Here is a 15,462-nt window from a genome sequence, read left to right as displayed (position 1 = left end):
ATCAAAGGTTACTGGCCTTTTATACAAAAATATACTCCTGCCTTTAAACAGATATCTTCTTTTTAGTTTGTACTTTAGTTTCAATAGAATTTTGTGATAATAATATAAGAAATACGTGTTGTTTAACTTTGTTTATTTAGAAAATATTTCTTACACATTCTAAGCGGAGAAGAATTATTTATTTCATTACTTCCTACTACTATAAATGATTATAACGAATAAAGACATAAATATCCCTTACATATCAAGAAGACACATTTAAAAAATTCATTGAAATTCAAAGAAAAGAGAAATTACTATCGATATTTACGGTATTAATTTTTGATTAACATCAACATTAATAACAGGTTGAATATACAGCAAGACCCTCATTTATCGGAACGAAATATCGATTTAATGCCCGATTAACTTAACTTTTGCTGATTCACTTATCTAAACGCGAGCTTCTATTATGTGAAGGAAAAATGGTAGATAACGAAGGAAATTGGCAAACTCCAATTATATAACTTTGTTATATGTTGTCCTACGACGAAGTTCACATAAATGGAATTCAATTGTAACTGTAACTGAGAATTAACCGAGGACCGTAACTTACATTTTTTGGTACTCTACAGTTATCAAGAGAGACATTTCATTAAAACTAAATTATCTATGATTTGAAACTTCTCATTTTTGTATTTTTAAAATACAAAACTTTCACTCCGTCATTAGTATCTCGTGTAATTGCGACCATTTAATATTTAACTCGACGGTATTCGCGTTCTGTTCGCTGTGCCCTTCCAATTCGCTTCCAGAAGATTTTATTACAGTAATTTGCATTGCAGGTCTATAGATTTTCTGTCTTGTTCGCTGACACAGACATGGAAATGCGTTGGCGGACACAGCTCGGACGGCTATGCACATGCAACCAGGTATGAAGAAGAATCCATGCTTTTCCTGATTAGAAGAACAGCGCGGTTGTTATCGTATCGTTTCCCTTCCTTTCTCATCCCCGAAAACTAATTTGAATTTTTCCAACGATTTACCTTTTTCTTTGCTTAATTTTACTCAAATTAAAAATACAAACGATCGTTCGAACGTTGCATGGGTTTAATACGAAATCTTTACGTTTCATCGAAAACCTACGACAATATTTATTTTCAGTTAAAATTTTAAGAGTTTATTTGAAATAGATATGATATTCTTGTATTCCTTTAATATGGAATACAAGTCTCTGGTCAATCTCGTTCGACTTTTGTCGAGCTGATACGAAATTAGATGGCCTGTTCGTTCTGTTTATATTGCCGACACCCGAATCGAGTTTCGGGATTCCAAAACTTTCAAAAGCCTCAGTGATATGGGTATACCGAGATCAGCCCAATCCCGCCGAAAACTTCTTTCGATCCGTCTCAATCCCGGCACACGTGTACCCATACACCTGCAAATTAAACGATTCAGTGTATATATTGTTAACAATTGTTCACGATCAATTTAGTTTAGTAAAACGATAAATGTAGGTAATTATTATAAACATGAAATTCGTTTTCCATATTATTCTTATTTTTTATTTATATCGACTTGATTTTAATTTATTTTTACCTGTTGCCAAGCATCTCTTACTAAAGTTTCACCGTAGATACATCGTAATAAGCTGAAATCGAAAGATATTTTTAATTGAAACAACGAATGTAATAGCAAAAGTAGAGGGAAGATTTTTCGTCGAAATTAAAATGACCTATTATCGGTAAAAATGTGATTGGTGGAAAAGTCGATTTGTGGAAACGGTATAACCGCGAAAGGGTAATTTTTCAGCGTATTTTATTTCACAGATAGGTCGTCGTAATTGGAATTTCCCCTTTGTTAGTGAAAACGTTTTATTAAACTCTGAAAGTTACAATAGCAGTAGAGTTCTTTTTTTTTCTGTTATTTACGATTTTTTTTTCTTTACTGTAGAATCACATACAAGGTTACAGTACTTGAGGCCCTCCATGCGTAATAATTGCGACACAATTCCGTGCAAACCTCAAGTTTCGTCGTAATTCCGTGTTCACGTTCTCATAAAGTTAAGAAATAATTCAGTCTTTCCAAAAATCATTATCACGTACCTTAGGAGACAAACGATCGCCTCCCTGGCTAGAGCTTTCAACGAAACTATCGAATGAATGACAATCCGTAATGATCTGCATAAAACCGTACAGTCCTTTTGATTTATCAACGCCCGCATCTTTGAAATAAACAGTTGCCTCTGACATTTTTGCTTTCGAACTAAGGATCGCGCGAAATAACGTGAACGATATTGCAATCCTTTTGGATCAACCTGAAGTCTAGACTTCTGTGGAAAAATCTATTTCAATATTAATATTGTCGCTGTGAGTTAATCTCTTCGCTTTATTTATAAAATTTTCTCAATTCCTCGTGTTTGTATGTAAACAGTCATTGTTCATCTAAACTATTCGATAGTACGAACTATCATTCTCCGCTTTCTTATTTCTTCGTCTTTTTTTTACAGAATTAAGTAAAAACACAAAGACGAAGAAAAGTTAAAAAGTTTTCCGAAATCGATGCTCGTAGCATCTTCTTGATTTGTGACAATTTCGAATCACCTTTGCTGTATTAATAAAATACTTTCATTCTCTTTGTTGTTAATAAAGTATCAAGTAATTCAATTAATTCTCATTTTAGTTGGGCAAACTTTACTTTTTGCTTCTACTTAGAAAACAAGAAACAAGAAACACCGATTCCAGGGAAGTGTGAAAAATTGTTTAAAAAGTCAATCGTCGATATACCATTTTTAAAATAATCTTATCCGAAAATTTCGAAATTATAGTCGATAGCTATCGTAACATCGTTACAGCCTCGTTATGTCCACGTTATTTCGTGCATGATCGTACAATCGGAAAGGAATCAAAGGCCCTAGCGGCTTCTGAGTACTGTCACGAAACTTCACGCACGAAGTTACGACGAGCTCGGATGCGACAAGAAAAATGATCATGTCGTTCATGCATGCGAAGTCCCGTTATGTTACCAGGTAATTATCGAGCCGAATGTGCGATAAGAAGGTTCCACGATAATCGTAACCTGCACGAACCTAACTTTCATGCGATACGTGCGTATGGCTTTGTGTGTAAACGTACAATAAATATTATACCGAAGAAGTAGCGTATATATATATATTATTCTTATATATATATATATGTATATATACACACATATTTATATGTATATTGTTGCATATGTATTAACATATTCATATGTGTGCATATTAATGTATATACATTACACATATGCATATGTTAACATCGTTCAGAAGTATCCTGAACACTTGTTTGCTTTCGTCAGAATGTAATTTAATTACAAGATTATAAATGAAAGGAGCGAAGATGAGTTTGTGTATTTATTATTACCATTACGTGATAAAATTAACCGTTCAAAATTAATATGCGAAAAAGAACTTGTCATTCGTTATGGGACAGTTTCGTTATATACAGAGTGTTCTGTATTTTCAGATTTTTTATAATCATTAAAAAACTTCTACTTTCCAAAATATATATATAGAATATAGATGAAATGTATACACATAGAAAGACTATCGTGATTAATTCGAGCAACGATAATTAAAACCGGGCGTATGTCGATGAATAATTTCAATATGTTACAGGTAAATGTTTTTAACGAATAATCAAAATTGTCTGACTGCGTAGGGAAATAAATATAATAAAAGATATAAGTATCGCTTTTAGCCGGTAATCCATCATTAATCGTATTACTATGTAACAGCAGTCGTGAATCGTTATTACAGATTAATTAAAGCGTTTGGATACTTCCTAGCGATAATAAATTATACATACATATATAGATATATGTATGTGTGTATATCTCAGGTAAATTTGAAAAGTTCACCTCTCGTCGTTTATCTATCTCTTTCTCTCGTTCTCTTTCTCTCGCTCACACTCTCTCAGCTGAAAGATTTTCAACTTGCAATTGGTCGTGATTCGTTTAAGCATCGATCTTCGAGGGGACTCATACTTTTTCATTATTGAAGTCCCGTTTTAACGAACGAAGTTAAACAAAATTCGCGTGCAATCGTAGCCAGACCTCTCACGAGTTCGTTGAGTGTGCCATGTTTGCCCATCGCATTTTCTTAAAAGACACGGAGAATGATCACCCGACAGAGACCCGAGGCGAATATGTATATACATAAAATATAACAGACTTTTTTTTTAGAAGCTAGAAGATCACATAATCTCACGAGAAATGGAGTTTTCTGAACGTTTTGCATGGCGAACGTGTTTTACTCCCGATTTCCTACCGTCGTCGACTTTTTAGGGCAACTAGAGTACAATGATAAAGATCTTGGAGTATCTTGGACGATTCTTTACGAAAGAAAAAGCATTTCTTCTCCTGCACGCAAATACAGTAAAATTCCCGTATTCGCGTTTCGCCAAGATCTCGTGATATTAGGTAGAAAATTCCTAAATTTCATCATCAAGGATTCATAATATTAGAGAAACCCATTGCGAAACACCGAATAGTGTTTGAGGATCATCCAAAGCAGATGATTCTTTTAACAGTACATTATTAATAGCGTTATGTCGCATTGGCTTCATTAGATTAGATTGTTAGTTCGTTATCATTAGATTGTTAGTTTTTATGCAAATTTATACTTTTAAGAACATGACCGAAACCTATTTATCTCTTGAGAATTGAATATTAGTCGTATACGTATGTAATAAAATTATGAAATCGTGAAAAAGTAGAATCGTTTCATTAGTTTGGCTTGTGAGAGGCTCGTATAATCATTATTAATATATTTCGGTTGATTTGTCTCGTTATCGATTATTTTATGCACCACTGCGACTGATTAATAAATTAAATTCAATCGTATGTGCATAATAGTGCTCGTTTCTATGTACAGTTTTATAATACGAGGGTTTCACTGTATTTAACGTCTCGAAAACTAAAAAATCAAGATAGCCGATGATAGTCACAGTTAGAAGTGTTACGACACGATATCCTTATTGCTTTTACGTTTGCTTAATTATAGTCTGTTGGAAGTTGCTCAACAGTGTCCAAGATATTCCGTACATAGGCTCCGTTATATTTGTCGCAATGTGTTACGCTAAATCCATCTTTTTTTTTTTATTTTTTTTTCTTATTCTTTTTTTCGTACTATCTGAAAGAACGTTAACGCAGTTATTCCTAGAGATTACGATAACCCGTAAATTAAACGTAGCTTCTTAGCTTCTAGTTCGGATCAACGGCGCTATTAATATAACTAAAACGAAAACACGAAGGATGAAAATGTTACGTAACAGTAACGAAATATTATAATAGCTTTTGTATAAGTATCATGGTGTTAGATATCACTTAATATAGCAGAGATTCGAAATGAATGAACTCGCAGAGCATAACGATATTAATCTTGGTTAGTAAGATACAGCAGATGATTAACCTTTAATTCCAAACACATGCTCGAGGAGAATCTGAGTGTTTATTTCATTATCACAAAGTGGTGGAGAATTTTAGAAGCTGTATTTATTTAAATACTTGCAAGTATTTATATAATTTAATTGTAAAAGATTTTTATAAATAAATAAATATATATATAATTATTCAAAGCTTTTAAAACATGATGATTTTAAAAATAAAATCATTAATCTGCGAGAAAAGTTTGTGATAATGGCAAAAATACGAGCATCTGTCGTTAAGGGTTAAAAATCGACATTTTTTGTCCAAAATCAATTAACCACGCAAGTCTGTATAGATAACAAGACGTAAATCCTTTAATTGCACATAATCATTTTTCTTCTATATTATTTTTTCTTATGAAGTGTCAACTCTTGCACGTAACAAAAATTCTGTATTTTTAATTGATATTTCTATAGTATCGTCTTTCAGCTTATTTACAGCATCGATGTACGATTTTTAAAATAATGTGTTCTGATTACGATATAATTCAATAATATGCATGTTTAACTGTATTGTTTCGTGTTGTAATTGAATAAAAGTGCTGATAAAGTTGTTCAAACGATTTTTTTTTGTTCCTTGCGGTAATACGTCAGTAATATTAGAAATGCTATAAAAGAGATTTAAGATTCGGAACTAATGTTAAAACAGACGAATAACCGAAGAATCAGTGAATCAAAATGGTCAAAAAATAAAGCGCACTTCGGTCGTGGGAAATATCTCAATTTGCAAGATCACGATTTATGTACAAAGAACGTAAAATTAAAAACACAGAATTTTCGTCTAACATCTGGCGTATTCAGAAACGATCATGTCACATTATTTGCACTCGGATTAAGAAACATGCTTGCGAACGATTAATTAATTTTGGACGCACAATAATATGATACATAATAAAAAATAGAAACGCTTCGTAGAAGGCAGAAACCTTCTAGCGATGAAACATTCTGTGTGAGGAACAAACAAGCTTTCACAAAGCATCACAGCAAAGCAATCAATCAATCGTAAGCGTAATATCGTTTAGAAACCTTAAAAATGTTCAATGTTCACGATTATAAAATAGTTTGGCGTAGTGACAGCAATTGTGGTAACTGTCGACTGAAAATATCAAAATTGCCCTTTGTTTGTGTAACTAATTGGCGAAATTCAAGAATCAGCGCAGGAAAGCAACGAACTGCAAGTAAGCGTAATTCGTACATGATCGATCGTAGGGATCGAGGACCGATTCAAATGCAACTGGACTCGTATACAGGGTATTTCATCTAACACATTCAATGCGGAAGACATGAACGTGCGTGTCGTCGGAACTTCCCATCGTCTTGCGGATAAAGACGTCTGGATAAAAGGACACGTGTTATAGAAAAATCGATTTCCGCCACCAGGGACCCATTTCGCTTTTGTGCGTCGTATTGAACGCGCTAATTCGTTTGCTACTGACGATGCAAAAAACATACTTTTGACACGAGTTACTTTATTTTATGATCGTAATTTTGCAAGGATCATTTCTGCTTCAGTTGCTATATTCTTTCTTTATTTTATATGCGAGAGGTAAAAATATATCGGCTGGATTTCTGTAAATTTATTAGTTTCGTTCTTCGAGCACGTGGCAACATTCAATTTCTCAAAAGACAAATACTTCTAACATTGTCACTTTCTTGTACTTTCAGCTTGTAAAATTAATCACTTGATCGCTTGATCTATTCGCGAAATCATATAATTTCATTTTCCAATTAAACTCAGTATTTCCTTCGCCAAAATATATTCTCTTATTCGATCAAATTAACGATCTGAAATTTACGAAGGCGAAAATGTATTCCTGTATATTATATAATATATATAATATATCCTTGTACAATCTTCCTCGTATAGAACCAACTACCATTATGATTATTTCCTCACGCCGTCGTTAATAACAATTGGAATCATCTTAAGTATAGAAATTAAGCGAAATACCCCATACACGATGATTCACTGGAAGAATCGTCGACAAACAATGTGAAAAAGACGCGTTTTAACGATATCTTCGCCTCTCGATTCGCGAACGACGACTCGACAGAGCATTGTCAAACCTTAAAAAGAGCGCAAAACACAGTAAAAAAGTTGAAAGATAGCGCGCGCGCATAGAAAAATCCCAGTTGAACGGTGTGTCTATCAGCGAGCTTAAATTAGTTTACGAAACTATTTACACAGATCGCATTAAACGGAAGGTTGTCGAGCTTGTTATACATGCTCGTATGTCGCTGTACTTAAGCTTAGCGGCTTACAGTTACGTACAGATACCTTAGTTAGTTCAGAGATGATTCGTGCGTGTACCGCTATTATTATATTAAGAGTATGTATATATATTTTTTTGTTTTCTTTATGCATATGCATTATATTATAATATATTATATTATTTTATATTATATTACGTTATATTATATTATATTATATTATATTATATTATGTTATGTTATGTTATGTTATGTTATGTTATATTTTATATTATACTATATTATTATATATCACTAGCACTAGGTGAGTGAGAACTGAAACTTGGAGATTATACTTATGGAATTTCTTCCTCGTTCACCTAGTGCCCAACGCTTTGTAAAATAACTTACAACTGTTCTCATATACATACATCGGTGTAACGTTTTTGTAATAACTTTAAGTGGACCCGAACGGTAGTCGAACGTGCACGCCTGTGCCTCGAGAAGAGTTCTTATTATATAAGACTGTGTCATCAATTAACAAGTAAACTGGCTGTCTACGAGAGTATGCGAAAAATTAGATATAGTACGATATTGTAATATCTAGAGGAACAACTTCTTAACGTTCTCTTTTTTCCAATTTTTACATCGTCTTGGATGAGGTAATTAAAATTTGATAAAATATCTCTCCATTTGAAATAAAGCATGCCGCTTCGTGACAAGTTAAACATTGTAAATATATACAATAGAGGGTTGTATCAAGTGAAGTACATCGCGCTGCACTTGAAATCAATGTACAGAATTATAAACGGAGATGACAATAAAAATCGTTATAGTCAACGTTATTTATATCTGTTCGCAGTTTTCATCGTGTTCCATAGGTATAAATCTAGATAGCTGTTTAAAATACAACGCTATAATCAATAGAATTCTAAAAAGTCGAAGCTTCTGCGTAAGTCGACGTTAAAAGATCGCTATGGTTCGCTTCTACCCATTTTTCCTCGCATAGAATATTCGTAAAAAGTGAATTCCTAGGAAAAAGTCTTCTCGACACACGGGCACAGAAGAATTTATAACTGTTTTTAAGTATAAATATTGCAGTGTAAATAGATAATTTAAATATTTGTTACTCGAAAGACACATCTAGATCGCATGTTTTACGTTGCGTCGTAAGATCATCGGAAAAATTACTCGCTACGATTTCCTTTCCCGCACAGAAAATTTTCCCTCGAAAAAATAACATCGAAGTCGGGTGCAGGTGCTGAGTTACATTTATCGACAAGGTGTTGTAAATAGCTCATAGCGACGTTCCGTAATTTTTGTCATCGTTTCTTCATCCCCGTGTCGTTCCTTCCTTTTTATATCCCTCTTTTGTTCTCGAATCGGTACGCAACGCCAGTTCACGTACAAGGCTCTTCGAGAATGACGCGGATGAATCGTTAACATACACGTCGTGTCTAAAAAAGTTGCAATTTCTAGCTCTATTTTTCTTCTTTTACCAATGTGTTGCCACTTTTCGTCTATGAACAGGCACGCGATTTCCAGTTTTATTCGATCATGTTTCACGATTAAACTGTGGATATTTATGAAAATTTATATGTTCATGTAAACTTTATGAACACAACCGAAGGACTTAATGGGAAAGTCGTACAAGCGTATGTTTCCAAAAACGAGATAAAATCGAATTTTTGCGTAAACAAGTACTCGTTTAAAGATTGTTATCATTCATTTCTCTTATGAGTATGTATACTAATATGTTTTAATATTTAGAAGCATCTTTTCTCGTATTGTAAAGTTTGTCACACTTGTACTATTTTAGTTCACAACAAATGTGATATATTTTATTTATTTACGAATACCATGTCTTGTCTTCTTTCTAAATCGTATCTATAAAGTTTTTAACACGTTCAACAAAGTTGTATTGAATTCTGTTTCTACTTCAAGTTATGTAACAGTAAGTCTTTGTCTTAATGTCATAAATATATAAGTACTTTTAACACCTTCGTTTCCATTCTCGTTACATTCCTCATGCTGAAAATGAATTCTCAGCGTCGGGTTTAGAAACGTCACTGACATCATTTTTATCAGTTAGAGCCGACGTCGTGTCTGGTTAAACTGAAATTACTGTATTATACAATTATAGCGATAGTCTCACTGTACCCCGTTTTCCGTTTAATAACTTCTTCAAGATAACTTCTTTAAGATTTAATAACTTCTTCTTCTTCTTTAAGATCAAAATCTCGTAAATTCAACGTTCTACAAATTTTATCATTTCTTCACCGCCTGTACCAAAACCGAAGAGAAATTTTTATATCGTTTGAAATAGTCAAAAACTTTCTGATCAATTCAGATAATGTAATCGTTCAAACATTAGATCTTCGGATAGTAGATATATCTATATTTTGTATACTTGTGCACTTTAAGTTTTCCATAAATGCATAAACATCCGCAGTCTATTCCTGACACATTATCCGAACACCTGTTTAAGGTGTGAAACAATGAAAAAAGTTCTTTTGAGGTGAAGTTCACCGAGGAAATCAAATGTTCAATCGTTCAATTATCGTATCGATACACGTTATATCACGTAATTATACTTCTGTCGTGTATCGAAATATAGAAATCATACGATCGAATTTCTCTGAATGTAGAATAGTTATTGTAAACGTCTAATTGGTCGTGACAGAAATTTATCCATAAAGGTAACGATATACATATAAAAATCAATCTAACAGTTTCTATGAAATACCAACGTGCTACGAACATTCTAAGTACCATTTTATTCTTTAAATTTTTGTTGTTCACGGAACGACCACAGTACGTTTTAATAGGCCTACCTACCACATACGCGATTGGTCGAGACAGAAGTTTCTCACGAAAGACGAAATTCAAGACAGAGGTAGAATCATATCGTGAACTTTAAACTGTATTCCCATAGTTGAAATCGTGAATCATACCACGAACGATCGTGTGCGTTCGAAGGAACTTCGTTTGTTAGAAACGAATATCTTTGTATTTATTAGAAGAAAATTGTTATTAGAAAATAATCAAGTTTATTTACAAGCAGTTAGTTTGTAAATTAACAAGTAAACAGGAAGAAATCTAAGGATCTTGAAATATTTGTTTTGTACATTTTTCAATAATTTCTTAAAATAATCAAGCGTATTATATTTTGGGAAGAAAAGACATTTTCAAATTTTTATTCGAAGCTTTTACGCGTACTGCTTTTACTTTTAATAATTTATTTCGTATAATAGATTCTCTGAAGTTCCTTCGACTTCGTGGTATCAAAATTATTCAACATCGGAAAGTAGAAAATGTTGAATGATTACCGAGATAAGCTCAAATAGAATTCTTTTTGGCCAGAATCCCTTTCAAATTTCACTTCCTTTAATTCTTTCCCTATAAAATGCGCCATAAGTTTCAGATGAATTATGGTGTGGTAGAATAAAAGCATTTCTTAATAAACAGGTGCCCTAGTTCTGCCATATACAGAATGGTCCATATATCATGACTGTGTAAAATATTATACAAAAATTTTCTTGATTTAAAACAGCAAATATCTAACATAGTAATAAGTCATTTTTTGGAATAGACTTCTTAACAGACAAATTTTACTTGTACCATACGAATGAATTTCATTTGTTCGATAACGACTGATATTTCGCCGTAAATTATTAGCTTTTCCTAGGGTGCAATAATAATTTATCAAGACTTTAAAATATTGACTTTAAAATATTCAAGTGTGTGATATTGATAACTGGTGCAAGATATTATGGGCCATTTAGTACATTACGCACAGATCCAACAGACTAGATATGTTTGTCAAATAATATAAATACCTTAAACAATTGAAATTCAATGAAAATTCAAGGCGATGATCTTTAAAATTCCAAAAATGTCTGCCAGTAAAATATCTAAATATCCGTAAAACTACCGACGCTAGGCCAATTCTTTTAGACTTCTAAAACACCTTTTAATATCGATACTTATCCTAGAATTTTCATTTGCACACACACACATGCGCGCGTTATGTATAATGATTAACACATATGCCAAGCTATCGAGGAACATAGAGTTACAAAAAGAGAATACTCGAGACGGTACGATACAATCATTTCGTGCTGCTACAAATGCAACTGAATCATCTACATAGAAGTTGTCACTTTTAGATTGGCACGTAAAAATTATACTTAACAACTTTTCCTAATATTTCTTATCAGATTTAAGAGCATTACTCGGATGATTTGTTAAATTCATTAGATTTCTTTCGTTCAAGTTTTACCCGTTTCCTCTTTCTTCTTTGAACGAAATGTCCTTCCTCTTTTAACGATATTCCAATATTTCCCGAGATTCTCCTTCTTTGCGCGTCTTCAATAATTCATAGTTGTTATCCTCTGTCTCATTATGCTCGTGCGTAGAACGTTCCGATTTAGTCGCATGAGAAATATATATATATATATGTATAATGCATCTATTCTATGTATACACGTTTGTTATTATTTTTTTTCTTTTTTTGTACAGAGCTTTCTTTGGTTTTCGAGAAGAAGGAATTAGTCTTTCATAGTGATAACGAACTGTTTTCGATTGAATGCAGGGTGTTCGGTTTGGCAATTTCTTTTTTTTTCTGTTCGCTCTGTATTTAAATTTATTCCTGCCATCGTAGAAGAACCATAACTGTTGATTACTTCTTAGAAACCTGAAGAAGGTTTCAAATCCACTTACGTTCACGTTAAATCCACTTAGACGATGTTAAGCATCTTCCAGTGTAATAACAACAACTCAGAGAAATATCTCGACAAAATTTTAGTTGCTCTACGATTTCCGAATTTCTGTATGCCAATCTCGCTCTCGTTTCAATAAATAAAGACACTCCTAGAATTTTAGGACTCGTTTTAGCGCAAAATCAAAACCAGAACGTTTTAACGTACAACGATTCTTATCTTCCATAAATTTAAGAAATTTTTCTACTAATAAGTTAATGAGTTAAATAGAACCTCTTGAAACGTACGTAAACCATAAAGTAATATAGAAGAATCTTACATCGATATTCATAGTGTTCTTCTTTCTTCGATTTCGAATTGCGAATGAACAAAATAGCAATTTTAAGCAAAATGTTTCTGGCTTCAAGTACACATAAAAAGACAAAGACTTGTTCGCAATATCTCAAGGATTTATATCCACTGACTTTGACCAGAGAAGGTGCGATAACAAAGTTACCCCGTCCTATTCCCTTATCTCTACGTGGAATTCTTCAACGTTTCGCACTTTGCATCCAGAAATAATCGAAAGAATGGTTCGCTGCGAAACATAGGATAACATTCCAAACAGTTTGTATTTCGTTTACGTAAAGGTAAAATATCAACGGCCAATGAAGTGATATCGTGGATCGGATAAAGCTCGAACACCCAGCATACAGGATAGAAAAGTGCACTTTCTTCAGCGACGATTCAAGCTGAGTACACGTTACGCATTACATGTCGATAGTATATATATATATATTTATATTATATAATTATATATATAATTATATATATATAGAAAGTTACAAAAGATAAAAGAATCGAGTATAATGTACACGATGTATAGACTGTCTTCAACGGTTATTCTCCGTTTTACTTTCCTTTCAAAAGCTTCGATTTATACGTTTTCCAATTTCTCTCCTCATTCTCCCTCTCCTTATCTTCATCGTTCATTTCTCCTTTCCTTTTCTAATTTAAGTCTGGAACGCCTGAGGAGTTTCTCTCTATCAGCGGATGTACTTTCATCATCGACTAACCGGATCCAATTAATTAGCCGGTTTCTCTGACGTCGATCATTAGGCTTCGTCGGAGTGAGAGCCTTGGGAGCTACGCTTCTTCTTATTGTTTCCATGGTGATGATGATGGGAATGGTGTTCATGATGGTGATCGGTGTGCATCAACGCGTCGGTTTCTGGTTGATTCTGATGGCCCACCAGCAGGTCCAGCGTGCCTCGTGGAAGTCCAGCTTGATCGTTAACTGGCGGCGGAAGTGGAGTTGCCACGGGCGACTCGCTTGGTAAGGGCACACAGTGCAACACGTAGCATCTAACACCGGCTAGTATGATACCTAAAAAACATTGACTTTTGTTAGTCATTAACACACTTTATGCGATTGTTTTACCACTTAACACTAGTATTTTCTTTTTTATTACTAAAGTGTGAAACTTGTACGAAATGGATCAAGAACGAGAGGAATACGGAAGGGTACATAATGATCATTAGAATTCAAAGGATGATCATTGGATATTTGTTACGATGATATTTTATGAGGTAGTTTGACTGTTTAACGTTGTAACTACTGACGATTAAAATGTAAACTTTGTACCAAGCAGCTCAAAATGTAGTTAAAGTAAAGCTATACATAACGCGAGGGTAATGCCTAGAGATCATCGAGCTTTCGATATGATGGTATTTTATAGGATCGTTTCATCGTTTAACGTTGAGGATTATTAAACTAATTGTAAGTTAACTACTCGCTTGTAACTCACTACGATCTTTGCGAAATGTAGGCGTTTAATTGTGGAATTTAAAAGGGGAATCGTTACAAATATGAACAAGAACGAAACTCTTCTTGATGAACGTTGATCTATTCGTAACTTGGTAATTACGTTATAAAATTTTCATAAAAATGTCTTTAAAGGAAACTTTAGGGTTTGATAAAAAGTGATAAGTTTTATCATTATTTTTTGTTAGAGATATCAGCACTAAAATTATCGGACTAGAACTAGACTAATTCTATACTAAAGTGTAACATTTTACAACGAATTACGGACATTAAAATAGCTGGAGTATGAAGAAAACACAAATAAGCTGATAGACAAGTCTTCGTCTATTTACTTTACGAACGATCATTACAAATTTCTAAAAATGTACCGCGATACATATATACGATCTTTATAAAGAATTATGGATTGGTCAGTTCGACTACTCTGATAGTTGTAGCGTTAAACTTTTATAAGTACGAATGATATCGATGTAATGGTAATAATAGTGATATAATTATTTTATACGGTGGATATTTATTTCTTATATTTTCTGTTGCTCGTGATTTTAATCCTAAAAGTTGATACTAAATAATATTCCTAGTTTTTGTTTTGCTCCATATCTTATGTTATTGTTAATACAAATAGCTTCTTAGGGACAAGTATTACCGAATTTACAATGTGAACGATGAATATTTGATTCAAAAAATTATAAAATTCGAAAGATGAATATGACATACTCGTTAAACAAATAACGGATAATAATAATAATTAATCAGAGATTTTATTTGTTATTTCTATACATTTTATCTCAGGAATTCTCTAGTTAAGGTACTTCAGACCGAACACATATTCTTTCACTGAATTGTTTTCTAAAGTTTATTGTCTACTACGGGAAGACACGGGAAAGTTAGTTTTTCTCGCGTTCAGTATCTTCCGTTAGCGACTTTTTCTCGAGGGCGGCTAAGATCCTTCCTAGTCCACCAATCGTCTACTATCCAATCAGAAGCAATGTCTATTGCCCTCACTTTCCTAGCCAAAATTGTCATCAACAAATCCGACGGTTCCGTGCGCTAAACACACCCATCCTTAGCTTTCCTCCGCCACAGCATCGTCACCGAACTTCACTGATTTTCCATCTTTCGAACGGTCAACACCTTTGAAAGGGTTTCCATCCTAAGATCAGTCACCTACTTAACTTATACATACGCACCAGGGTAACTATCTTCATTACAAAGTTGTTGGAATAAACTATAACTTATAACTTGTTATATTAGTTTCATATTCAATTTAACTACCTCCATTATCCTAACCGAAATAGGG

At 33.3% G+C, this 15,462-nt stretch overlaps 1 protein-coding gene across 4 annotated transcripts in view; it reads right to left on the bottom strand.

Annotated features, from left to right (window-relative positions):
- Positions 1-12,623: 12,623 nt before the first annotated feature.
- LOC139998196 (uncharacterized) overlaps positions 12,624-15,462 on the bottom strand; it is a 110,877-nt gene continuing 108,038 nt past the window's right edge. For all 4 annotated transcript variants that reach the window (XM_072022555.1, XM_072022554.1, XM_072022556.1 and 1 more), the window contains one exon: positions 12,624-13,724. In XM_072022555.1, the coding sequence (XP_071878656.1) occupies positions 13,453-13,724 (272 nt within the window). In that variant the 3' untranslated portion in view covers positions 12,624-13,452. The remainder of the gene's footprint in view (positions 13,725-15,462) is intronic.

Source organism: Bombus fervidus, chromosome 2 (genome assembly GCF_041682495.2).
Source record: "Bombus fervidus isolate BK054 chromosome 2, iyBomFerv1, whole genome shotgun sequence".
NCBI lineage: Eukaryota > Metazoa > Arthropoda > Insecta > Hymenoptera > Apidae > Bombus > Bombus fervidus.
This window is presented reverse-complemented; position numbering and strand designations above follow the sequence as displayed.